At 40.0% G+C, this 23,510-nt stretch overlaps 1 protein-coding gene across 1 annotated transcript in view; it reads right to left on the bottom strand.

Moving 5' to 3' along the window:
* LOC121317570 (monocarboxylate transporter 10-like) overlaps positions 1–23,510 on the bottom strand; it is a 53,673-nt gene that overhangs the window by 11,211 nt on the left and 18,952 nt on the right. The window contains exons 2-3 of the mRNA XM_041253646.1: positions 8,890–9,034; positions 4,132–4,555 (exon numbers count right to left, since the gene is read on the bottom strand). Coding sequence (XP_041109580.1) covers positions 4,132–4,555; positions 8,890–9,034 — 569 coding nt within the window. The remainder of the gene's footprint in view (positions 1–4,131; positions 4,556–8,889; positions 9,035–23,510) is intronic.

Raw genomic sequence — 23,510 nt, 5'->3', positions numbered from 1 at the left:
ATAGGCAGGCGAGCAGAAGAAGCCGGAGAGCACTTGGAAATTCCTTGTAAAAGGAGACAAACCACTGGAATTGATTATAGAGTTGGGGAATTGATGGACATCAACCAAAATTGATGCTGAATTCCTGACAAATATAGTCTGATTGTAGCTGGTGTCAGATGTAGAGAGTCCTTTGCATGCACTATGAACGCCATGATCCAGTCCTGGTTGAATGGAGTAGGATTAATCCTGCTTTGTAAACAAAAAGTTACATAACATGCCCAACCTGTAGAGTACGAGGATCTGGTAGATGGGGCAAGTGCTGATGCCATGTAATCTTGAGCTGAATTAAGAATTGTATTAATAGTTGGATTTAGTTGAAAAGCAGCTGATTGAACTGTGGCGTTGCTGCTGGATATTGCAAAGCTGTGGGCAGCAAACTGTGAAATTTGTAAATTTGTAAACGAGAACGAGCATCAGCTGCATTATTAAAAATGCCCGGTAGGTGGCGAGCTTGTATTAGGAAATTATTAGAGACTGAAATCCATACTAGCCGCCGCAGCAATTGCATGATAAGAGGGGAAGAGAAACGTCCTTTATTTATAATATGCACTGTAGTTGAATTAACACAGTAAAATAGTATTGATTTCTTAGACCAGAGATGACCCCACAGCTGGGCAGCTGCTACTATTGGGTATATCTCTAGCAGAGCTGTGTATTTTAGATGAGGAGATATGTTTTCGATTTCCTCAGGCCATGTACTGCAAAAACCACTGATTGTTAAATAGACCTCCGAATCCCAGAGATAAGGCATCAGTAAATAAAGCCATATCGTGTGGAGCTGAAATGAAATCATCATAAAACACATAGAGACCGTTCCAGTGCTGAATAAGCGCAAACCACATTTTAATGTCTTTCCTAGCTTCCGAGGAGATATTTATATAGGAGTCCAGCTTTTTTGCTGTTGATGCCGGCGCTAGCAGTCGAGATATAAACATCCTCCCCTGTGGAATGAAACGTACTGCAAAGTTAAAATAACCCAGCAATGAAAGCAGTGCCCGTTTTTTTATTGTTTTACTGATCTGAAAATCCTCAATGAGCAAACGAATATGGTTAAGTTTAGACTCAGGCAGGCCGGCTTCAAACTTTTCTGTATCTAGAATGCTTCCAAGGAATTCCAAAGAATGAAGGGGGTTGATTGATTTCTCTTCTGAAAGCGGAACGCCAACTTCAGAAAATAAGCTTTTAAGCAAACAGGTGACGGAGAGATGAATGGATTGGCATTACTTAAAATGCGTCCGATATATCTGCTTTTGCTAACCAGGAACCACGACCTGCTAATTCAATTGAATGTATTGCGTCTGCAATAGTAATGTAATGCAGGGAAAATTGATCTTGGGGGATTAATGAGTTAATGCTGCTGGTGCTTGACCCCCATGGTGCTGATAAATCAATGACGCTCCCCCCCCCGACATTTTCCTCGTGGTAATGGCGATAGGATTAATTCTATATACTGGAAAAGGAGGAGCTAAAATGGACCGACTATCAATCATTTTATAATTTCTTTTTTGATGAGAGATTGCACTAATTGTGGTTCTTGATCAGGTAATTAATTAAATTACTGTCGGGATGATTCTGTAATTTACTTGATAATGCTGGGATGTTTATAGGAGTAAAGACTGTGAGCATCGGGGAAAGTCACTTGCGTTTTAAAGGGCAGATTGTATTAGCGTGAGAGTCTCCGCACTTGCTGCACATGTGGATAAAATTGCATTGCCTATTCAAACAGAAGCCAGTATTGGAATTACTGCAGATTTGTCTTCCTCCTGAAAATCTAATGCTGCGCCCGTATTTGTCTTTCCTTGTGGACTGATCGAGGGGAGCTGAAGAATGTATAGGATTAGGTACTGAAGACCTGTATGAATTAGCGGCGAAACCGGGTGCTTTAGAAGTTGATGCTATTGCAGCTTTAGGGCAGAGGGATGTTGAGTGATCTGTTGAAGCGCAGATCCCACATGCATTAGCTCTTAAACCAACAAGAATTCTGTTAAATAGATCTGGGTCAGGTTGTGTCCAATTGATGATGTAATTATCTGCTGCCAATATCGCTGCTGTTTTTGCAGAGAATGCTTTATGATACTCAAAAAACATAGTCCCTCCGTATCTGATAGACAGCTCCACGATGTAGTATTCGTACGAGTCCAATTCAGCTCTGCGGTTAAGATATACCGAGTATAACACATCTCTGAATATGGAGAACGCAAGGGCAAATTCCCCTAATGTAAGATTTATAAACAGTCTGGGATCTCTGGATTTTAGAGTTACTGCCAAATCTCCGCAATCCACTACTCTATGGTCCAAGAATTCCGAAGTCGTCATTAATAGTGAAACAAGATTAATGTCTTTACCTTCGAGAATGTAACGTCTGATTTGTGGAGATATAGTGTGATGTCTAGCAATAGTTGGAGAGGAGGATCCGTATGTACAGGCAGTAGCGAGGTTATATACTGGAGGATCTGCTTCGCTGGCTGAAATTAGGGCTGGACCGGAAGAAGCTGTAGGTGGCGCTGCAGTATTTGATGCTGGAATTAATGACAGCGCTGTAGATTGTTTTCCCTGTTGCATATTAGATACCCTTTATCTAGATCCAACAGTTGAGAACTGACCGAAGATAGAGTATCGGCAAAAGGCTGCATAAATGATTTTATCTCATTAAATATTTGCGAATGTTGGATTTCAATGGCTGGCTGCTGGTTAGCGGTGCTAGCTGTAGGGGTGATTTGATCCAGAATAGACTGCCTGCTGTCTGTTTTAGGACGCTGAATGGCTGGGCGCTGCTGATTATGTTTTTTCGGAGGAAAGACTGGTTCTGCTGAGACTAAATTGCAATAGAGAATAAAAAGAGACTCTCTATCACTCCCTGCTGGAATCGCGTTACCGTTTTTAAGGAGGGTTTTTTTATCAATTTATACATGGGCCATTCCTTCCAAAACAATCGATCCGGAGGGGCGTCCTGAGGCCGAAGTCGCTTGGATCGGCGCAGATTCGATGTTTGAGTGGCAGGAACGGTAGGCAACATTTGAACTGGAACCTGGACGAGAGCCTGATCGGGAGCCTGATCAGATGTAACTGAAATACCAGAAGGGGAGCAAGAACGGAGACTGGATGGACCCTGGATTGAAGCTGGAGGAGAATGATCTGGGAATCCTCTGAATCCGATGACAACTGCTGTAAGTACTCCATTATTGAGGTATATGAAAGTTGCTGGGTCTTGAAATCGCTTAGGTTTATGCCAAACGAAAAAACACAAGACAGCTAGGTAGAGGTGACTAATGTTTAAATAAGGTAGATTTAATTGATGACAGGAGATGATAGGTTGTTGGTGCCTAGCTCCACCCCTTGAACCCCACCTATAGGTTAACATTTGTTAACAACAAGAAATATAGCAAAATACCTTTTTTTTTTTTCTTGGAAAATGGGGAACAATACCCTTGCCTCTCTGAGAATATTATTTCAGTATATTTTGACCATTTGACTTTGTCAGGAAGCCAAAGTAATTGAGCTTATGGGAAGCTTTCTGCAAACAAACAAGTTTATTTTATTTCAGTGCATTACCCTGCCCTGACAATCAGACTACAGTGGTAGAGAACATTCTTCACAAGTGAAGTCTGAATGGACCAGACAGTCAATAACTCTTCTAAAAAAATGTTTGGTGAATAGATACGATTAGATTTCTCTTACCCACTACAAAAAATAAATAAAATATATACAGCAATGGCCAAAGGTTTTCCATCACCCTATAGAATTAACACATTTTGCTTCATAAAGTTGAATATAACTTACTGAATATTGTTATGTTAACGTATTGAATTACATTGCGCTTTGTAGTTTTCTGTATACTTAACGTATAACTGATGAAACTAGCAAAATCTAACATGAATTACTGTACTAATATTACGGCTTTTGATGTCTGTCAATATTACGGCTAAATTATGTCTCAATCCTAAAATTCTAGGTGACGCTAAACTTTTGACCACAGCTATATGTCTCTATGTAAATAAAAATATAATAAAATAAATAAAATAATAATTATGAACAAACTATAGCAAACACCTTTGCGACTACCCCCGGAAAAGCACTACAAATACTCACTAAATGGACGTAAGGTACAAAGTATCCATAAAGCGCTGCCGGGATTCCCAGCGCCCAAATCCGGTACCCCATGGACTTCCAGATGTTGAAGTTGAAGATCTTGCTCAAGCGCAGAGCCCCACCAGTCTGAGGGGACCTGGGCTCGGGCATCAGGGGCTTGTAGGTGAAGCCGGCCAGCATGAGTATGAACATGAAGATGCTGAGGACGCGGAAGGTGTTGTGCAGACCAAGCCGGTTCAGCAGGAAGGAGAGGAGATAGGGCAGGGTGATGGTGAACACGCTGCTGCCAGCCGTCACAATGCCATTCACCAGGCCCAGACGCTTCTTAAAGTAGTGTCCCAGGATCACCAGGGAGGGCTGGTAAGCAAAGGAGCAGCCACAGGCAAATACTATCCCATAGGTAAAGTACAGCGGACCCAGCGAACTGAACAAGAGAAAGGGAAGAGAAAACAGAAGAGATGTAAGCAGGTCGTTATTGGTCATGATGATGAGAGATACTTGCCTTCAACAGGTTATTAATACAAGTGATTGTACCATTTCTGCTGCGTTCCTGCCCTTTGTAAACAAGATTATTCCTCTCAATGTTTTTTTTTGGTGGGAGGTTTTTAATAAATACATCCGGGGTGAGTTATAGTAATTGAGGGCTTGAGTACTCAAAACCAAAATCATTACTAAAGTACTTTCTTTACTGTTGTACTCAAAACATAAATGTTAATTAAATGTATTACATACCAGTTGGCAAATACCGCCTTCGCACAGGAGTTTCTTTAATGAGGAAAAGCAAATTATTATTTAAACTAATTCTGCTGCTGGAAGTTGTTGAGTTAAAAAGAGAAGTTCACATCTGTTATTTACTGTGCGTAGGCATACATACAGTTATTTGAATGTATGCTGTATACAACTAAAATTAAATGAATGATGCTAGGCTGGCCAGATGTCCAAACACACAGAACACAGAAGCAAGATTAGTCAGGAGAAGAACGAAGCACCCTTTACCCGCTCTCATTTTGCTCACATTAGCTGGATAGCTGACACATCCCGCAGCTTAAGGTAAAATCAGGTTATATTATGCATGACTGAGATAACAAACTGGCTGGGGGCCACAGCACTGCAGACACAAAGTGAATCTGATTGTTAAACTCCGGAATAAAACCTGGCCGTGCATGCTGATGCTTAGCAGAGGATTAAGTGCAACCACAATTAGAATAGCAAAGATTCATGTGAGTCCTGCTTTAATTAGCTCCAGCTGCTTGTTATTAACTTTAAACACTCACACTACACATCAGCTATTATGTTTAAGTAACCTGTGCATTAAAACAAACAAGGTCTTTTTGGAAATTGGTTTAAATTTATATCTGTTATATAGCACCATCCAAAACTCATCCAAACCTAGCAGCGCTCTGGAAGACACCAACTACTAGACAGATCTGTACCCTCCCACTACTACTGCACCTATCTGTCTCACCTGTCCGGTTATGACTGTCTCTCACATCCCTGTTCTGTCCTCCCCTAACCCCTCTAAACTCATCCCTCTGCTCCCCCCCCCCTCCCACTCTCTCCACGTCCTGTCCCATACTCCGCGTCTCACTGGACGGGGAGGTGGGACTGGTCTTCTCCTCTCTCTCTCTTTACTCTTTTCTGTCCCCCCTGACCTCTCCTCACCTCTGTTAACACCTTTGAATTTCACGCTGTCCAACTAACCTCTCCCTGCCAACTCCTGCTAATTGTACTGTACAGTCCCCCTGGACCTCCCGCTCACTGTCTTGATGAACTCAAATATCTCCTCTCCTCCCCTCTCTGTCTACCCCAACTGTCTTGTTAGGTGACTTCAACCACACCCACTCTGCCGGATTCCTTCCTCTCCTTCAACTTCTCTCTCTCTCCATCCCCTCCTACTGACAAAGCTGTCAGTCAACTGGACCTCACCTTCTCCAAGGCAAGCTGCCCCTCCACCCCCTCTGTCACCCCTTGGGTCCTCTCTGATCACTGTTTCATCTCCTTTTCTCTGTCTCTGCCCTCTCCCTACTCCACCTACCCATACTGTCGCCTCCTGCCGTAACCTCCGCTCCCTCTCCTCCTCTGCCCTTGCCTCCACCACTCTCCTTCTCCCAACTCTCTGTAGACCCTGCTTCCTCCACCCTCTTCCCATCCCTCACCTCCTCCCTCGACTCCCCCTGTCCCCTCCCCTCCCCAACCCTGGCTCTCCTCTGTGCTCTGCTCAGCAAGAACCAAACTGTGCTCTGCTGAAAAGAAATGGAACAGAACCAAACTCCCTGCTGTCCTAGACCTCTACCGCTCCCTCCTCTCCTCCTTCTCCTCTCCTCTCTCCTCTGCTAAACGCTCCTATTTCCAATCTATTATCCAATCCTCCACTAACAACCCCCGGAAACTATTCTCTACCTTCTCCCCCCTCCTCCTCCCTCCTCTATGTCCTCTGAAGACTTTGCCTTTCTTCTCCTCTAAAATCTTTGATATCTGCAAACTCTTTAACACCTCTCCCTCTCCCACCAGCTCCCGCTCCAACCCCAACACCCTCTGTCTCAACTACTAACTCACCCTCCTTCTCCTCCTTCTCTGCCCTCCCAGACTCTGACCTCTCCTCCCTCCTGCAGGGCCACAAACCCACCACGTGCACCCTGGACCTCCTCCCCACTCACCTCTTTCAACCTGCCGCTCCTGCTCTACTCCACTTCATCTCCTCCCTTCTCAACACCTCTCTCCGCTCTGGCCTCTTTCCCTCTCCCTTAAAATAAGTCTATCACTCCCCTCCTCAAAAAATCTACCCTCGACCCCCCCTCCCTCCAGAACTACCGTCCTGTCTTCCTCTTACCCTTCCTCTCTAAAACCCTCAAGTTGGCAGTACACCACCAGCTCTCTACTTTCCTGTCTAACCACTCTCTCCTCAATCCTCTCCAATGTGGTTTCTGCTCTGCTCACTCTACTGAAACTGTTCTCCTGTCTTTCACTAACTTGCTAAACTCTGCCCCTGCTGCCTCTCTCTCCTCTGTCCTAATTCTCCTCAATATCTCTCCAGTCTTTGACACTGTCGATCACTCTATTCTCCTATCCTATCTCGCTGACCTGGGAATCTCTGGCCTGGTTCTCCTCCTACCTCTCCGACTGCCCCTACCAGGTAACCTGACGCAGCTCACCCTCCACACCTCTCTCAACAGGAGTCCACCAAGGATCAGTCTTGGGTCCTCTCCTGTTCTCTCTCTACACCTGCTCCTTGGGCCCACTCATCGCATCTTATGGTTTCTCATACCATTTCTATGCTGATGATGCTCAGATCTTCCTCTCTTTCCTCCTCTGACCCAACCATCCACTCTCATATCTCTACCTGTCTGTCTGCTATCTCCTCCTGGATGCACTCACATCACCTCCAACTCAACCTCTCTAAATCTGACCTCCTTTTGTTCCCCTCCTCATCTTCCCCCTCCTTTGATCTCTCTATTTCCATTCCTCTGGACTCTACTACGCTCACTCCCTCCTCCGTCAGCCAAGAACCTCAGAGTAACCCTGGACCCCTGCCTCTCCTACTCCCAGCACATCTCCACTCTAGCATGCACCTGGTGATTCTTCCTGAGCAAAATATGAAGAATCCGACCCTTCCTCACCAACTACACCATGCAACTCCTCGTCCAGGCCCTGGTACTCTCCCGCCTAGACTACTGCAACTCCCTCCTGGCCTGCCTCCATGCATCCACCACCCGTCCACTCCAGGTCATCCTTAACTCCTGGTGTTCTCTCTGCCTCGCTTCTCCCATGCTATTCCACTGCTCCGCTCACTCCACTGGCTCCTGATCACCGCTTACATCCAGTTCGAGACTCTTGTACTCGCCTACCGATGCCTTGACCAAACTGCACCCAGCTACCTCCAGACACTCATCTCTGCCTAATCCCCCACTCGACCTCTCCGCTCCGCCTGCACTATAATACTGGCTGTACCTCCTCTACGCTCCCCTGCCTCCAGAGCCCACTCCTTCTCCACCCTCACCCTGCAGTGGTGGAACGACCTTCCTACGGATGTCAGGACTGCCCAGTCCCTGACCACCTTCCGGCGCCTCCTCAAGACACACCTCTTCAGACAACACCTGTAAAACTCAACTCTTTCCTTCTGGACAATATAGCACTCTGCCTTTAATGCACTTTAACTAGCACTTATCTGCTCCTATTTTACTGTATTTAATCCCACACTCAACCCAATCTGTAGTACTTTGTATTTCATTCGAATCTAACCCTGATGTAACTATGAACACTGTTATCTGCTCTTGAATTGCCCTTATATCAAATCATATTGTGTTTTGTATTTGCTCTTATTAGAACTGAAGTCATTGTATTCTGTATCTTGCTCTTAATTGTACTGTAATTCTTGATATGTATTTTATTTTGTATACAATTGTAAGTTGTCCTGGGTAAGGGCATCTGCTAATAAATAATAATAATAATAATAATAAATAATAATAATAATAATAATAATAATAATAATAATAATAATAATAATAATACAGGTTCATGATAGAACAAGTCTTTGCCCAAGCTCAAGTAGGGGACTAGGGTGTGGTGAGGTGAAACAGTCCCTGACTATTTTGTGTCCAATGGGAACCCCAGCTAAGATGGCAACTTACCAAAGACAGGATGTAAACTTCGCAGGATGTGAGTCACCCTACACACCAGGTGAGCAGGATCCCTACACACTTTTCACACTCCAATTGCAGGAGCATGGATAACTGTACATGTTGTAAAAGTAAAGCATACCGGACAAAAGAGCTAGCAAAGAGACCGACTAAAGCAACAGTAGCTCCAACCACGGCAGTCTTCCGGCACCCGAACAGGTCTGTGAACACACTGACGATTGGGGAGCAGAAGAAGATCATTCCCATTGACAGAGAGCCGACCCAGGCTGTGGAAAGAACACCAATAGCCTTGTCACTGGTCAGCATGTAAAACAAAACAACAACAAAAAAATCATGTTAAGCAGTGACAGGTGTGATAATCTAATGTATCAGTGGTTGTGGAAGGAAGATCTATTCTGAAAATGCAGGTTTGTCATCCCAGCTTTTAAATAAGAGCATTGAATTCAATTGTATTGTAGCCTGTTGTGTCTGTTCAGCTACCACACCTTCATACACAGTTAAACATGCTTTTTCATCTAGACAGTTTTTTTGGTTGCATTTGACAGGATACTGATCTTTAAGCCCTTTTAAGACTGAAGGACTTGCACCTGGTCTAGAGCTGATACAATGCTTTCTCCATTTTTGATTCATGGTTTTCAGAAGGTGTGTTTCTAACACATACACACCAGTTTGGCTCCAGAGTTTAGAATCAGCCTTTGTTTTGCAATAACTGCTGCATCGTCAAGCAAATGCTTATTTTTCCAGATTGTCAAGGAAGCCGAATAATAAAATGACATGGTGCATATTATACTGTAGTTCTGGCAACGGACAAGGTCATTTCACAATATTTTTAGAAACTAAATGGAAAATAGCAGGTTGACACATGACACATTAATCTCCAAAGTGCTATTTTCCATAGCTGTACTTTACCTTCCACTCAAGATAACCTAGGCCAAAGCAACTCAGCATACAGCTAAACCTGTACCCTACACACCGCACACAAGAAGCAGATAAAACACATTGGCCCTGAATATCAAAAGTGTATTCTGACAGAGCAAAACTCACTGTCTCGAACATCGTTTCCATCATAAAATGAAACACGTTTCTACTGTTATCAGACAGGTGGAATGGGTGCAATTTACATAAAGGTGGCAAAATAACAATTCAGTATTTAAATGAAAAAACATTATGTTAAAGACGCAAATGACGTCTTTCTTTAAGGTCATTATAGAATTTCAGTCAATGGACAGATGGGATTGAAAGGTAGTAAAACAGGTGTGTGTTTCAGTAGATATGATAAAGAAAAGAAGAGACATGTAATAGAACACAATAATAAAACAAGTACATTAGGACAAAGAGAAAAAGATGTAAACGTAGTTAGAAAGCTCATTTTAATGTAATTTAGTAAATGGATCTTCTGTATTATTAAATGACAGTTTAATGAAGCAGGTTGCATATTATGAAACTTATACACCTGATTGTATAATATGCTATCATATGAACAACCCATGACAAAGAATGATGAGGCTGTGAGTGTTACTGACAATGCATCTTTAACTTCATTACAAAAATACAATATGGTAGCCTTATCCATTCAAAATCGCCATGGTGTCCTTTGACGATACACCCGCGGGGTGTACCTTCTGCATCACCTGTGATTCCTTACTGGGGGGTAGCTGCATTATCCCTTTCAACCTCTAAAATAGTAGCAATCCCTAGCAGCTCCATCACCATAGTCAAAGTCACTGCACCCACATCAGAGCCTTTTCATTTTACCACAGGGCCTGTTTGAAATAGGTTCCTACTCCCATTAGGACTCTTTGAAACAGACAGAACCATTTCAGTCAGAACACACTCAACATTACCACAATCAACCCTTTTGAGTTTTGCATGGGAGGTATGTTAATTAGGTACCCACTTCATTTGCATAACGTTCCTCATAGTGCTAGAATTGGGGTTTTGTGACTGTTCCATCCTTCCGGGTTATTTTTTAATTTTGCACGGAACATGAAAAACAGTCTGAAAGTTCAAACACTGCCACAAAAGCCTTCTCGACAGTCAGAAAAGCTTTGATATTCAGGGACATTCACACAGCACAAGATGTCAGTGTTTGTGAGAATGTAGTACCTGAATAAAACAGTAACAGGAGCTCCCTCAGGAATCTGAATTACTCCACACTAGCAGTAATTAATTTTTGCTTGAAAAATACAGTACTATGGGGGGGAATTGCAATATTAGTGTAAGACAGCTTCTAACACTGAATGTATTATCAAATTTCTATAGAATGTAAAAAAAACATCTGTTCTATAAGCGGTACAATTCAAAGGAATCACTGTAGATATTCCCTATTATACAAATAAATCTTAATCTTAAATCCTAAAACCGCCTTTTATAACAAAAACTATGACAACTCTGTGCAAATATTTAATGCTACAGTAACACTGCATAAATTAAAACAAAATCAATCAGATGTCTTTATCACAGCTGTTTGTTTTCTTATTTGTACTTTGTAAAAGACGACATAAGGATAGCAGAGTCATAATTGAAATGTGATCCTAGGGATAGCCATCACATAATAGGCATCAGTAGCTTAGTGCCACTGAAAACCCTGGGAGACAAGCAGGTTTACTGCAGTTCCTATACAGTCTGTCAAACCACTGTGTGAGGTCTAAAAGTGAACTTCAGCTGCAATACTTGTATGAAAATAGCAATATACAGGTCTCACTCTGAAGTTGACTGTTTTAGTTTTATTAGAAAATATTATCACATGAAAAACACTACAGTGCCAAGTGTAACAAACGCTCTAAATACTGTAACCCATCCTAGAACAAGAACAACAGCTACATGGAAAACAACTGGAGTGCCAGTTTTACTGCACTCTGACCCTCTGACTAATACATATCAAGCTATCACCCCCTCTTCAAATATTTACCAAACATTTTAATGAGGAATCTGCCTCACAATTTATTGCCAGGTTTATCTGAATCCTTCAATAGATAATCATTACATTTTCAAATACATGTAAAGTTATAAAATGTTAGTAAGCAAGGGTAAAATGCAGTCGCTTTATCTCTACCTCCTGATCAAGACTGCAGCAAAAATATATACACATGTGAAGGTGTTGCTTATTGCAGCAATGTGGAAGAACTTCATAATGTAGCATGCTGTTTGAAGGAAGAGTCACATTCACTTCCAGATTTCTGCCTGCCGTTCAAAAACATCTGGAATGCAACCCTAAGGAAATACTGACCACACTCACTGCTACCTTTCCATTATTACTATATGTATTACCTGTACAAAGATACCCTGGAATTGAATAGAACAGAGCAGAAATAAAGGAATAGCTCACCCTGTACTAAATGTCATGGCATTGCAGGACAAGCTGCTGATAAAACTCAAGCTGGACAAAACATAAAAAAGATTTTTCAAAAGAAAAACGACCCTGCAAAAGGTCAAAGGGGTGGTCTATTTGTCACATAATAAAAGTGGTAAAACAGCTCGTTCCATGCTTTCTATTTGAATTTGAATAACGCATTTTGCTTATTATTTTTAAAAACCTAATCCCATTGACTTTCATTGAGGGCACAAGACTGCATAATGTGCAGTGTTCCTAAGTTTAGGCCTCCTCATTGACGTGCTGGCTGAGATGAAACGCTACGCACTCCACAACCAGCCAGTCAAAGCGTGGGTTTTGTAGGCAGGGCACAACACACCCACTACTCTCCTTCCTAGACAAGCATGCTCTTTAACCAAATATTTGGTTTTCAGGAATAGGGACACACTAACTCACCTTTCCAGTGCAGCAGACTCCTGGATTGAGATCAGCTTCAAGTTATGGTTTACTGATGCAAGACAGAACTATGCAGATACTAAGATATATGGTGTGGGATAAGAAAAATAATTTCACGACATAATACCTTTATCATAAGTGTAACAAGACACACCTGCACTTGTTATCTGTAGATTCCTAAGACTGCTAATGAAGCCAAGAGTAAGTGGGTTCAAGTATTATGTATTTGGAATCCTTTTGTTTTCCTTGGGATGGGGGAGGCTATAAACTACAAACACAGCCACCTAGTGCAGTGGCATCAGGAGGGGGCACTGTCACCTCGAAATACACAGCAACATGATAATGATATCTGTTAGCAGTCCTGGAATCAAGAGGCACGTCTACACTATAGTGAGTCATACTGAATCCCCTGGAAATAATTCCACAGGTGTCCAAGGTATGTGATGAGCAAGTGTTTCATGTAATCATTGCTACCCTATCCACATTACCTAAGTAATGCATGCATTATCAACACGCATTGAGAGCGTTCACTTCATTCATAATAGCATGTTATTAAGCCTGGGTGGTGAGTCGGTGGGTTGGGGAGTGTTGAGCAAATAAGCTGCCTCCTTTTCACAGAACATGCTTAATATGAGTATCTGGAGTGAAAAACATAAAGGAACAAAAAGGAAGATTTATTCAACATGTAAGCACTAAAATAAACTTAGAAAGTCAATGTTGGCAATCTCACACACTTGTGAAATACCTTCCCATTTCAGGGAAATTGGGATATTAGAGAACAGAGCTGCATAGGGAATGGGGGATGGGGTCTGTGAAATACAACATTATGCAACTTTATTTTGCTCAATGACTGTGTCATTTTATAAGCATTATCCTCTCTCTCTCTCTCTCTCTCTCTCTCTCTCTCTCTCTCTCTCTCTCTCTCTCTTTTTTTTACATGTTATTTTGTTTCTACCTAGGGGCCCTGTTTCAAAACAAGTTCTCCAGGTGAAATAAGATTATCTTAACAGTATGTAAAACTAGCAAGAAACTACTGACATGTTACATTGACAATATCATGAAAGGAATAATGAAGCAAGATTAACCTGTGGATAGTTTCAGCAGGACATGGAAACCCATTCTGATTGATGGTGTTTGTTTCCACTAACATGTTCCCTTCACTATGCCCTTCCACCCTGATGCAGTGTATTACCACTCAAACTCCTATCTGAGTGGCTGTATTTCTGATCAGATTAAGACCCCCTACCTACATGGATTAGAACAGTACACACTAGGTGCAGCTTAATTCACAGAGGAAGTTTTCCTTTTCTTCACAGCAGTGTGTCCAGTCCTGCCAACTGGTAACGCAAGTGAGAAGACAGTGGCAGCCCCGCAAAGATGCTCGGGGGCCAAGCCAGAACTGGTGAAGGTAGATGGGGGGGCCTTGGCTGAACCCAGGTGCAAATGAAATGATTGTGCCAGTCTTGTTGAATTAAGCAACAGTTACTGTAATGCTCACTGCTACATGGTTGTGACAGGGGTGCCCTCTGGTTAAAGCAACATGTTTGCAAAATCACATGAGCCAAAAAGTATGGATAAGCAAATCCTTTCTTGACAGGATTAAGCATGTGTAAATCATGTGTCATTTTTACTATGGCAAAAAAAAAAAAAAACAATATTAGCCTAGCACTTGTGCCCTTTTTACATACAATAGAGTATCATAAAGCTCTTTTACAATAAAACATATGAAGACCATACAGACATAACAGATCAGAGAAACAAGAAGCAAGCAATAAAATGGATACAATTAAAAAAAAGAAAAAGACATTAAAATGAGACAGAATAGCAGGTGACAAATAACAAATGAACACGACAAAATGCAATAAAATAAAGAACAGAAGGTTTTATATTCTAGCCTAGTAAAAACAGCAGTGTTGCCATTTTTACTAGCTGCTCAACGAACTGTTGTTAAATGCCAGCTCCCACTGTGGAAGTTTGTCTTGTAAGGAGATACTATTATCAATGTAATTGTAGATTTAGAGACACCAAATCTTTTGAAAATGGTATGGAGTTGTGTGTGTTTAATAAATATATAACAGCGCTAATAAACATATTGATAAACAATACAACATTTGCCAACTTATCCAGAGCAGCCGACTGAGCTGGTGATGTACAAGAATTCGATTTGAGAGAGAGAACAGATTTTTTTGTCTATGTTATTTGGCCTTTTATACTTCAAACAAATATGTTACAAAGTAGCATCAAGTGGACGAACTGTATTTGTATCCATTAAATGTTTTCATATTTATATATATTTACAGTTGCAGGCTAGCTGCTTTCTACATTTTAATATAACAAACCACTAGCTCCTAATTAGTCGGTAGTTAACTAAACCAATCCCAATAAGCTTTCAGCTCGCAAAACATGCGACGGGAACATTAAACATTAAAAGTATTGGGGAGAAATAAAGCTAGTATTCAAGATAAATAACGATGAAGACAGAGTGTGAAAAATAAAGGAATAGTTCACCCTGTACTAAATGTCATGACATTGCAGGACAAGCTGCTGATAAAACTCAAGCTGGACAAAAGCATAAAAAAAGATTTTTCAAAAGAATAATGACCCTGCAAAAGGTCAAAGGGGTAGTCTATTTGTCACATGATAAAAGTGGTAAAATAGCTCCTTCCATGCTTTCTATTTGAATTTGAATAACGCATTTTGCTTATTATTTTTAAAAACCTAATCCCATTGACTTTCATTGAGGGCACAAGACTGCATAATGTACAGTGTTCCTAAGTGGAGTCCTCCTCATTGACGTGCTGGCTGAGATGAAACGCTACGCACTCCACAACCAGCCAGTGAAAGCGTGGGTTTTGTAGGCAGGGCACAACACACCCACTACTCTCCTTCCTAGACAAGCATGCTCTTTAACCAAATATTTGGTTTTCAGTAATAGGGACACACTAACTCACCTTTCCAGTGCTCTGTAATCAGACTAATACACCCTGTCCTTATCTTCACAATGTGATCCAGCCTGGCTTCCTCTTTAGTCAGGTCTGGAGCTGGGACTGTATTCGTCTTGAACTTTGTATAAAATATAAATGATACCTCCTTGACTAGGAGTCGTTGCACATAAACTTTATTTCCTGACAGGCTAAGTGAGCAGTTTTAATCATATTGGTGAATGAAAATGCAAACCCCCTTACAGTATAATGCTATAACAATCGGTGTTTTACACCCAGCCTGTGATTTATTGGCCCCTCCGTTAACATGAGAAATATGTGGTCGAATTTTTCAAACAATAGTGCAAAACAACTACTTGTCGATATGCTGCAGCCGTGCTGCTCAGACCCCAACATTGCATATTAAGTGAAGATCTTGTTTGCTATGTGGCTTTCAGAAAATCGCACGAGTGGTTAGTTTTTCAGATCGGTAGCGAAAAGTTTAGACCGTTATCAGCTCAGTGGGTTAACACAGATTTTTTTTTTTATTTGGCCTTATTACTTGTCAGCCAGTCAGCGCTGCCTCAAGGTCCGGGCTCAGCGTGGCTGCACTGCTCGCAACCCCCTGGTACGGCCCTGATAGTGGGCAGAATGTCACTTATTTTACTTCTCACAGAAGTTGTTGTCCAGAATAAACTGAAACTAGTGTTAGTGTTAGAGTGTGAAACTATTTAATTGCTTGTTTATCTGATGTCGGCGTCTATAAGGATGTTGACAGAAAGGGGGCACACACACTGTTTTCCTTTTTAAACAAGAACAGTACCAGTATTTATATGTGCAACCTTTCAGATTCATTCAATAAGCCCCTTAGATTTAAGAAAAGTGGATATGAACAAGTTAGGGAAAAATGCTTAGATAGATACTTATGAACCAAAACCAATTAGAAACACACGCAGACTGTAATAAAACAGAAATACCCTTCAGGTGATCTGATTACAGAGCTACCCACGTCCCATTCAAGTCTAAGCTGCTGGTTGGGAAATAAACCATCTGCCCAGGAACAGCATGCATTTTCCCAGTGACTGCTTGTGAAATTGCTAGCTAACACTTTCTTCCCAAGGTGATTTCAATGTTGGACACAATGCCAAGGTGCTTTACAAAATCCAGAGAAGGGTACTGAATGTCTGTAGAGCACTTTGATATTCAAACATATCCAGTAGAATTATTAATCGAAAAAGCTTACAGAAATGCTGACAAAAAAAAAAGAAATTACTTCAGCATTGATCCAATCATTTCTCGAATTTCTATTTTATTTTATTTATTTATTTATTTATTTATTTATTTAGCACCTTAAACCATAGACCCCAAGGTGCTTCACAGAATAATAAAACATTAAAATAGCATAAAAAAGGTAATAGACTATTTCAAATAAAAAGTAAATACATTTCCCATCATATTTATATAAAAAAAGAAAAACAAACAGTAACAAAAAGAATATAATAAAAAGGTCTGTATATATAAATAAGTCTTCAATATTGACTTAAAAACAGCAAGACTCCTAGCTTCTCTGACAAAAAAAGGCAGAGCATTCCATAATGTAGGAACCTGATAAGAAAAGGCTCTTCTTCCCATACTATTAGTATTTACCCTTAGAATAACCAAGAGCCCTGCAAGATCCACTTAGGAATGTATGGAATCAGCAGCCTTTGTAAATAACTGGGTGCTAATCCATTAAGGGCTTTTAAAGTTAGAAATAAAATCTTAAAATCAATTTGAATCTGCACAGGAAGCCAGTGTAAGGAGGCCAGGACAGGAGTAATATGTTCACATTTTCTGGTTTTACTTAGAATTCTTGCAGCAACATTCTGCATGAGCTGCAAGCAAGACACCAACTACATTGGAATCCCAGAAAAAAGTATATTACAATTCTCGATGAAACAAAAACATGCATTAGCCTCTCAGCATCAGATACGAAATAATAGATCTAAGTTTACCTATATTTCTCAAATGATAAAAAGATGATTTAGTAATTTTCCTAATATGGGACTCAAATGATAGAACAGGATCAAAAATGACCCCCAAATTTCTAGCTTCCAAGTTTTAGTTCTGAGGAAAGCCTGCTAAGATAATTTTTTGTATAAATCAACATGTTTTTTATTGGTGCTGTGAACCCACAAACATGACCTCCCTATTTATCAGAATTCAACATCAGAAAATTCTGTGACATCCAACACTTTATGTCCACAAAGCAAGCTGCTAATAGAGCCCCAGTAGAGGGGTTGTCTAGATTGAAAGACAAGTACAACTGAGTATCATCTGTGTAACAATGGAAATTCACTCCATGCCTGAGGATAATATCACCTAATGGCAACATATATATATATATATATATATATATATATATATATATATATATATATATATATATATATATATATATATATATATATATATATATATAATGAAAACAACAGGGGACTTCTATAAAAAGGCAGATGTTTAATATTTAATATAAAGCTGTTGTGCTTTTGTTATATTAATGACATGGACACACTTCTCTTATAAAAGTGTAATGTGGTAAAAGAATTGCAAAGTGAAGTAAAGCCCTGTAACAGAATATTGAACACATGGTAAACCACAGGACTACAGAAAAGCATGAAGCATGCATAGCACATGCATGGTAAAAGCATAGTTACATGTTCAATTATTGTGCTACACCATGTTAAACTTGCATTTACAGATATTAGAACAATCCAATTTTTTTATTACATAAAACAAAAAGGCAATACAAAACAGTAAAAAACAATACTGATTAGAGCATTCAGTATCTTGGTGAGAATTTGCTTTTATTATGCTGTGCACATCTTTAAGCGATGTATATCCACATTGCTGTACCCCATGGCTTCTCCGAATTAGTGTGGCTAAGCAGCCCTTGTGGAACTGATACAGTACACAAGGGTGAGAACTTACCAGGAATTGAGACTCTATCAGCTTTCTGATCCAATATTGTTAGTCAGTGTTTCTTTATCAGGAATGATTGTGTCTTAATGTTGTGTTCATAGTTATTCCATTAAAAATCTTTCACAAACTCTTTCACAAAGAAATTACAGTGCATCCCTAGTGGTCGTTTTTATGCTGGCCTCACTACAGAAATTCTGCTTTGCTCAGGTTTGTTCAGAGACAGTAGCACAGGAAAAATGTGATGATGACCAGAAACAGTAATAAATAATGATTAAAAAAACATATATGCAAATTCAGATGGTATAAAGAGTGCCTTTAAGTTTTAACCAGTGCAAATGTTATTCAACTACTGTACATTTCTGTTCTTCAAAATAAACAACTAGAGATTAGGACGCAACAACACACTGTTACAGCCAGACATTACATAAGAGACTCTGCAAACTTTGACGTTAAAACGTAAAACAAAACCTGCCTAGCAAAGTAAATGTGATCCACAGGACAGCAGGCTGATGAACCGAGGTTAGGTCCACGTGCTGAAAGCATCACCAGTGAGCATGTTCTCTTTGGCAAGCATGCAAAACAGCACAGGTGCATCACACAGGGCAAGGCAATCCACACACAGGCGGAGGGCAGGTGCAAACCTGGAACTTCTCGCATTAAAGCATAGCGCCAATACCGCTTTGCAAGGAGCATATATTGGGCTTTTGTCTTCGTGTGTGATTATGTCATGTATCAGCCCTGCTGCTGCCTTCCCCTGTGCACGCTATATTATTATTAATTCTCCTAACATCTATCATTTTTATTCATTCAACTAAAGGTTACTTTCAGCTGTTGATCTCTCTTTGTTATCGTTAATAATTAGCACTTGAATCACACCTTGAATGAAATTTACATACACTGTATGTGCTAACAGTTTGTTTAAACTTCACCAAGCATAAGTCTTTCAGCACTGCAGAAAACCGCAAAGGTACAGTAACTCCACTCAAAACTGGAGAGCACTCTAGTAATATACAATAAATCAAAACAACATAATATACAGCAGTAATATTATATATATATATATATATATATATATATATATATATATATATATATATATATATATATATATATATATGGCTGTTTTTCATTTATGTGGGGAATCATATTTATGTCCTTATTATTTGGTATATTAGTGTTCCGCAGGTTTCAGTGTAAACTGGTTCATCTGCATGTATAAGCACAGCACTAATAGGCTTCCACAGATTTTTAACTGGAATTTCATGAAAAATAATGATGTAAGCAGACTGACAAAGACAAGAAGAGACATGCATGTGGTCACAGACTGTTTAGCTTAAGGCTGTTCTGAAGAATTAATTAAGATGTGTTATTTGTGTGGTAAATGGTTGCAGATACTTTGAAAAAAATGTTTTCAAATGTTATCTCTATATATCTCCAAGGACCCAAAGTCCATAAGATTATAAAATGTATGTATTTATTTATTTATTTATTGCATTTATGTAGCGCTTTTTATACAAAAAGTATCACAAAGCACTGTACAGTACATAACAGAAAAAAATAACAAACCACAATACATTTGTATAGCATGTCGCACATACAACTGCCACAGTCAGACCATGTAAATAACAGATTTAAAAACAGTATAGACATAATAATACAAAAGCAGCAATTTTAAAGTTACATTAAAACCCACTAAGATAAGAAAGTCATTTTATAAAAGTATGTTTTTAGTATTGAGTTGAAAACTGTAAAGGTCCCAGCTTCCCTGACAAACGAAGGCAGAGCATTCCATAATTTAAGAGCACTACAAGAAAAAGCCCTGCCTCCCGTGTTGCTCCTGTTGACCCTAGGAATAACCAGCATCCCACATTCTGTGATCTCAGAGTGCGTTTTCGAAGACACAGGGTCAGTAACTCCTGCAAATAACTTGGTGCTAATCCATTCAGGGCCTTGTAAATTAAAAAAAAAATCTTAAAATCAATTCTATACTGCACAGGGAGCCAGTGTAAAGAGGCAAAAACAGGGGTAATATGTTCACTTTTCCTGGTTTTAGTCAGAATTCTAGCGGTGGTATTCTGAACAAGCTGCAAGCGGGATACCACATGTTTAGGGACATCAGAAAAAAGTGCATTACAATAATCAATTCTAGATGAAACAAAGGCATGCACTAGTCTCTCCGCATCTGATACGGAAATAATTGGTCTAAGTTTGGCTGTATTTCTCAAATGGTAAAAAAGATACTTTAGTAACATCCCGAATATGAGTCTCAAATGATAGATCAGGATCAACGATGACGCCCAAACTTTTCATTTCTAGTTTAGGTTTTAATGAGAGCCTGCAAGGGTCGAGTTCATGTAATCCCACATTTCCTTTTAGTTGGTTCTGTGAGCCCACTAGCATAACCTGTTTTATCTGTGTCATCCATAATTCTGTTACATCAAATGCTTGATGCCTGTAAGGCAAGTAGCTAATAACAAGCAGGCAGAAGAAATTCCTGGCTTTAGGAACAAATATAGCTGGGTATCATCAGCATAGCAACGGAAGTTCACTCCGTGTCTGTGGATAATGTGACCTAACAGTAGCATTGTGGCAGAGCACAGCTCTGCTCTTTAGAAATTGGCAGGGATGGGGTTAAATTCCCCTACCTGCCTTGGTTCATTGTGTTCAGGTGGCTGGGGTTGATTAGATGATTAGTTTAATTAACGATCAATCAGTGCCCAGCCACCTGACATAAAAGGAGGCCTCTGCTTTTCATTTAGGAGGAGGGAGCTGAGGAAGCAGGTTGGTGTTTTGGTGTTTGTGATTTTTGAATGTTTTGAATCCAGTGAAGGCATTGCATAGCCTGGAAACCTTTATTTTTGTGAGTGTATTTTTGCTTTATTTTGTTTATTTTGTGTTTAAATTGCTTTGTTTTGGCCCTTGTGCCCTTTCATTTTTGTGTTTTATAATAAAATAGTTATTTTTTTGAACTCCAGACTGTCTCTGGGCCTCTATCCACTCACCAGCCTGCCACAAGCATATATAATGAAAACAGCAAGGGACCTAGAATGGAGCCCAGTGGAACACCACAGACCTCCCCAATTTTACCTACCCAATAGAGACAAACTGAAACCTAAGTACAACACAAAAAACAGACTGAAACTTCTCAAATATACCATTAAGAGTTAGAAATCCTTGTAATTGAATTGCAACAACTCTCTCTAGAACCTTATCTAAGATGGTAGGTTGGAGATTGGCCTATATAGGACTTGAAGGTCCAAATTGTGCTTCTTCAGCATAGGCTTTACCACAGCTACCTTAAGAGCTGAGGGAACTATACTAGAGAAAAGTGAACCATTTATAATTTTTACAATGTGGGTATTAATAAAACCAAGAACAACTTGCAATAGTTTTGTAGGAATAGGATCAAGAGAGCATGCAGTAGGTCTCATATGTTGAACTAGTGCTGTCAGTTCCTGTAAGGTAATCAAAGAAAAAACCCCATAGTAGCCTTGATAGGTGTAGTTGGTAAAATTGTGCTGGAGTCGTCCTTAATAGAAGGTGTCTGCGGAATCTCATTTCTGACGTCTAGTATTTCATTTTTAAAGAAATGTAAGAAGTCACTGCAGCTGTGAGAGGAGCCAGTGTCAAGGGTAGGACTATTAGGGGAAGGATTAATTAATTTATCTTGGGTAGCAAAAATAAATCTAGGATTATTTTTTATTTGTTTCAATTACATTACAATAATATGATGATCTAGCCAATGCCAGAGCCTTCCTATATTTAACCAGGTGGTCCTTCCGTGTGATGTAATGAACATGTAGTTTAGATTCCCGCCATCTCAGTCCTAGTTTACAACCCTCATATTTCATCTTACGAGTTGTATCATTAAACCACGATGAGCTTTTTTAAAAAGACACTCTCCGAGTTTTGATTGGTCCACCTACTCGCCCAGTAGAGAGAGCTTTCTTGGAGAATAGTTAGGTGGAGAAGGTATCTATCTATTGGTATCTATTGGCTAGATCAATCTCCTCTCTATGTTGACTGCTTGGTGTTGTCCTCCTCTTCATACTTTTTCTAACAGTTACCCAGTCCCCACTCACTTCCTGTCTTTCAACCATATCTACCTTCTCAGGTCCCTCTGCACATACAGTTCCACTGTCATGCTGTGGCACTGAAGCGTCTCATGGAGCAGGTGCATTTAGAAAGTTAAAATCAGAGTCGTTTTCAGTCTCACCTTCAGTATCCAAAACTAATGTTGTGTTTTTCTTTTTGTTAAAACTATTTTCAATGAACTGCTCATTTTTGTTTATGTTTCTACGTATTCCAATTTGTTTTTCAAGTTTGGCAACCTTCTGCATTAAAGAATGCGTGACAGAGCACTTCTTGCAAATAAAGTGCTCCTAAATTGAGATGTGTTGACCGCCATACACATTTCACAAGAAACACAGATCAAAGCACGCATTTCAGAATCCATAGTGTGTGGAAGACAATAAATAAACAGGATTTATTATATTTTAACAAGGAAGAAAGCAGATGAAAAATGGTGAGAACTGAGTAAAAACAAAAGGATACAAGTGACTTATCCCTGTTCTGGAACCAACACAGTTCCGTTCAACCAGCAGCAGCCCCTTGCTGGCTTCAGATACCAATTTATAAATCCAAGGTTAATTAGCACAGTACCTGTACCAAACTGGGCCAGTTCACAGGGCAATTGAAAAAGGAATGTAGCCACATAAAGTTGGAGGGTTCTAACTATATAAAATGTATATAAAACTATATAAAATGCTTGGAGCGAAATATACATTCACCAATGAGATCCCCAAAGGTCACCTGGCTGTCTTGGGGAGAAAATAAAATCTGGTTTCGTCATAGAAAGTTCATATACGTCTGTGCAGCAGGGTTCAGAGTCTGAAATAAGATGCCACGTTAATCTCTGATTAATCCCGCTGTGAAGGACTGAGTGAAAGAGCAAATCTGCAACTTTAATAGTTTAGGAAAAGATGCGCCATCATTAACCGAGAAGACTTCAAAAATACAAAGTGGCCTGGCTGGAGGCTTTTGTCCAATGATGTTTGTCAAACTGTCATAACAAATACTTTCCAGTGTGTT

This window comes from Polyodon spathula, chromosome 6 (genome assembly GCF_017654505.1).
Source record: "Polyodon spathula isolate WHYD16114869_AA chromosome 6, ASM1765450v1, whole genome shotgun sequence".
Classification (NCBI taxonomy): domain Eukaryota; kingdom Metazoa; phylum Chordata; class Actinopteri; order Acipenseriformes; family Polyodontidae; genus Polyodon; species Polyodon spathula.
Note: the sequence above shows the minus strand (reverse complement) of the source record. Positions and strands in the feature narration are given on the sequence as shown.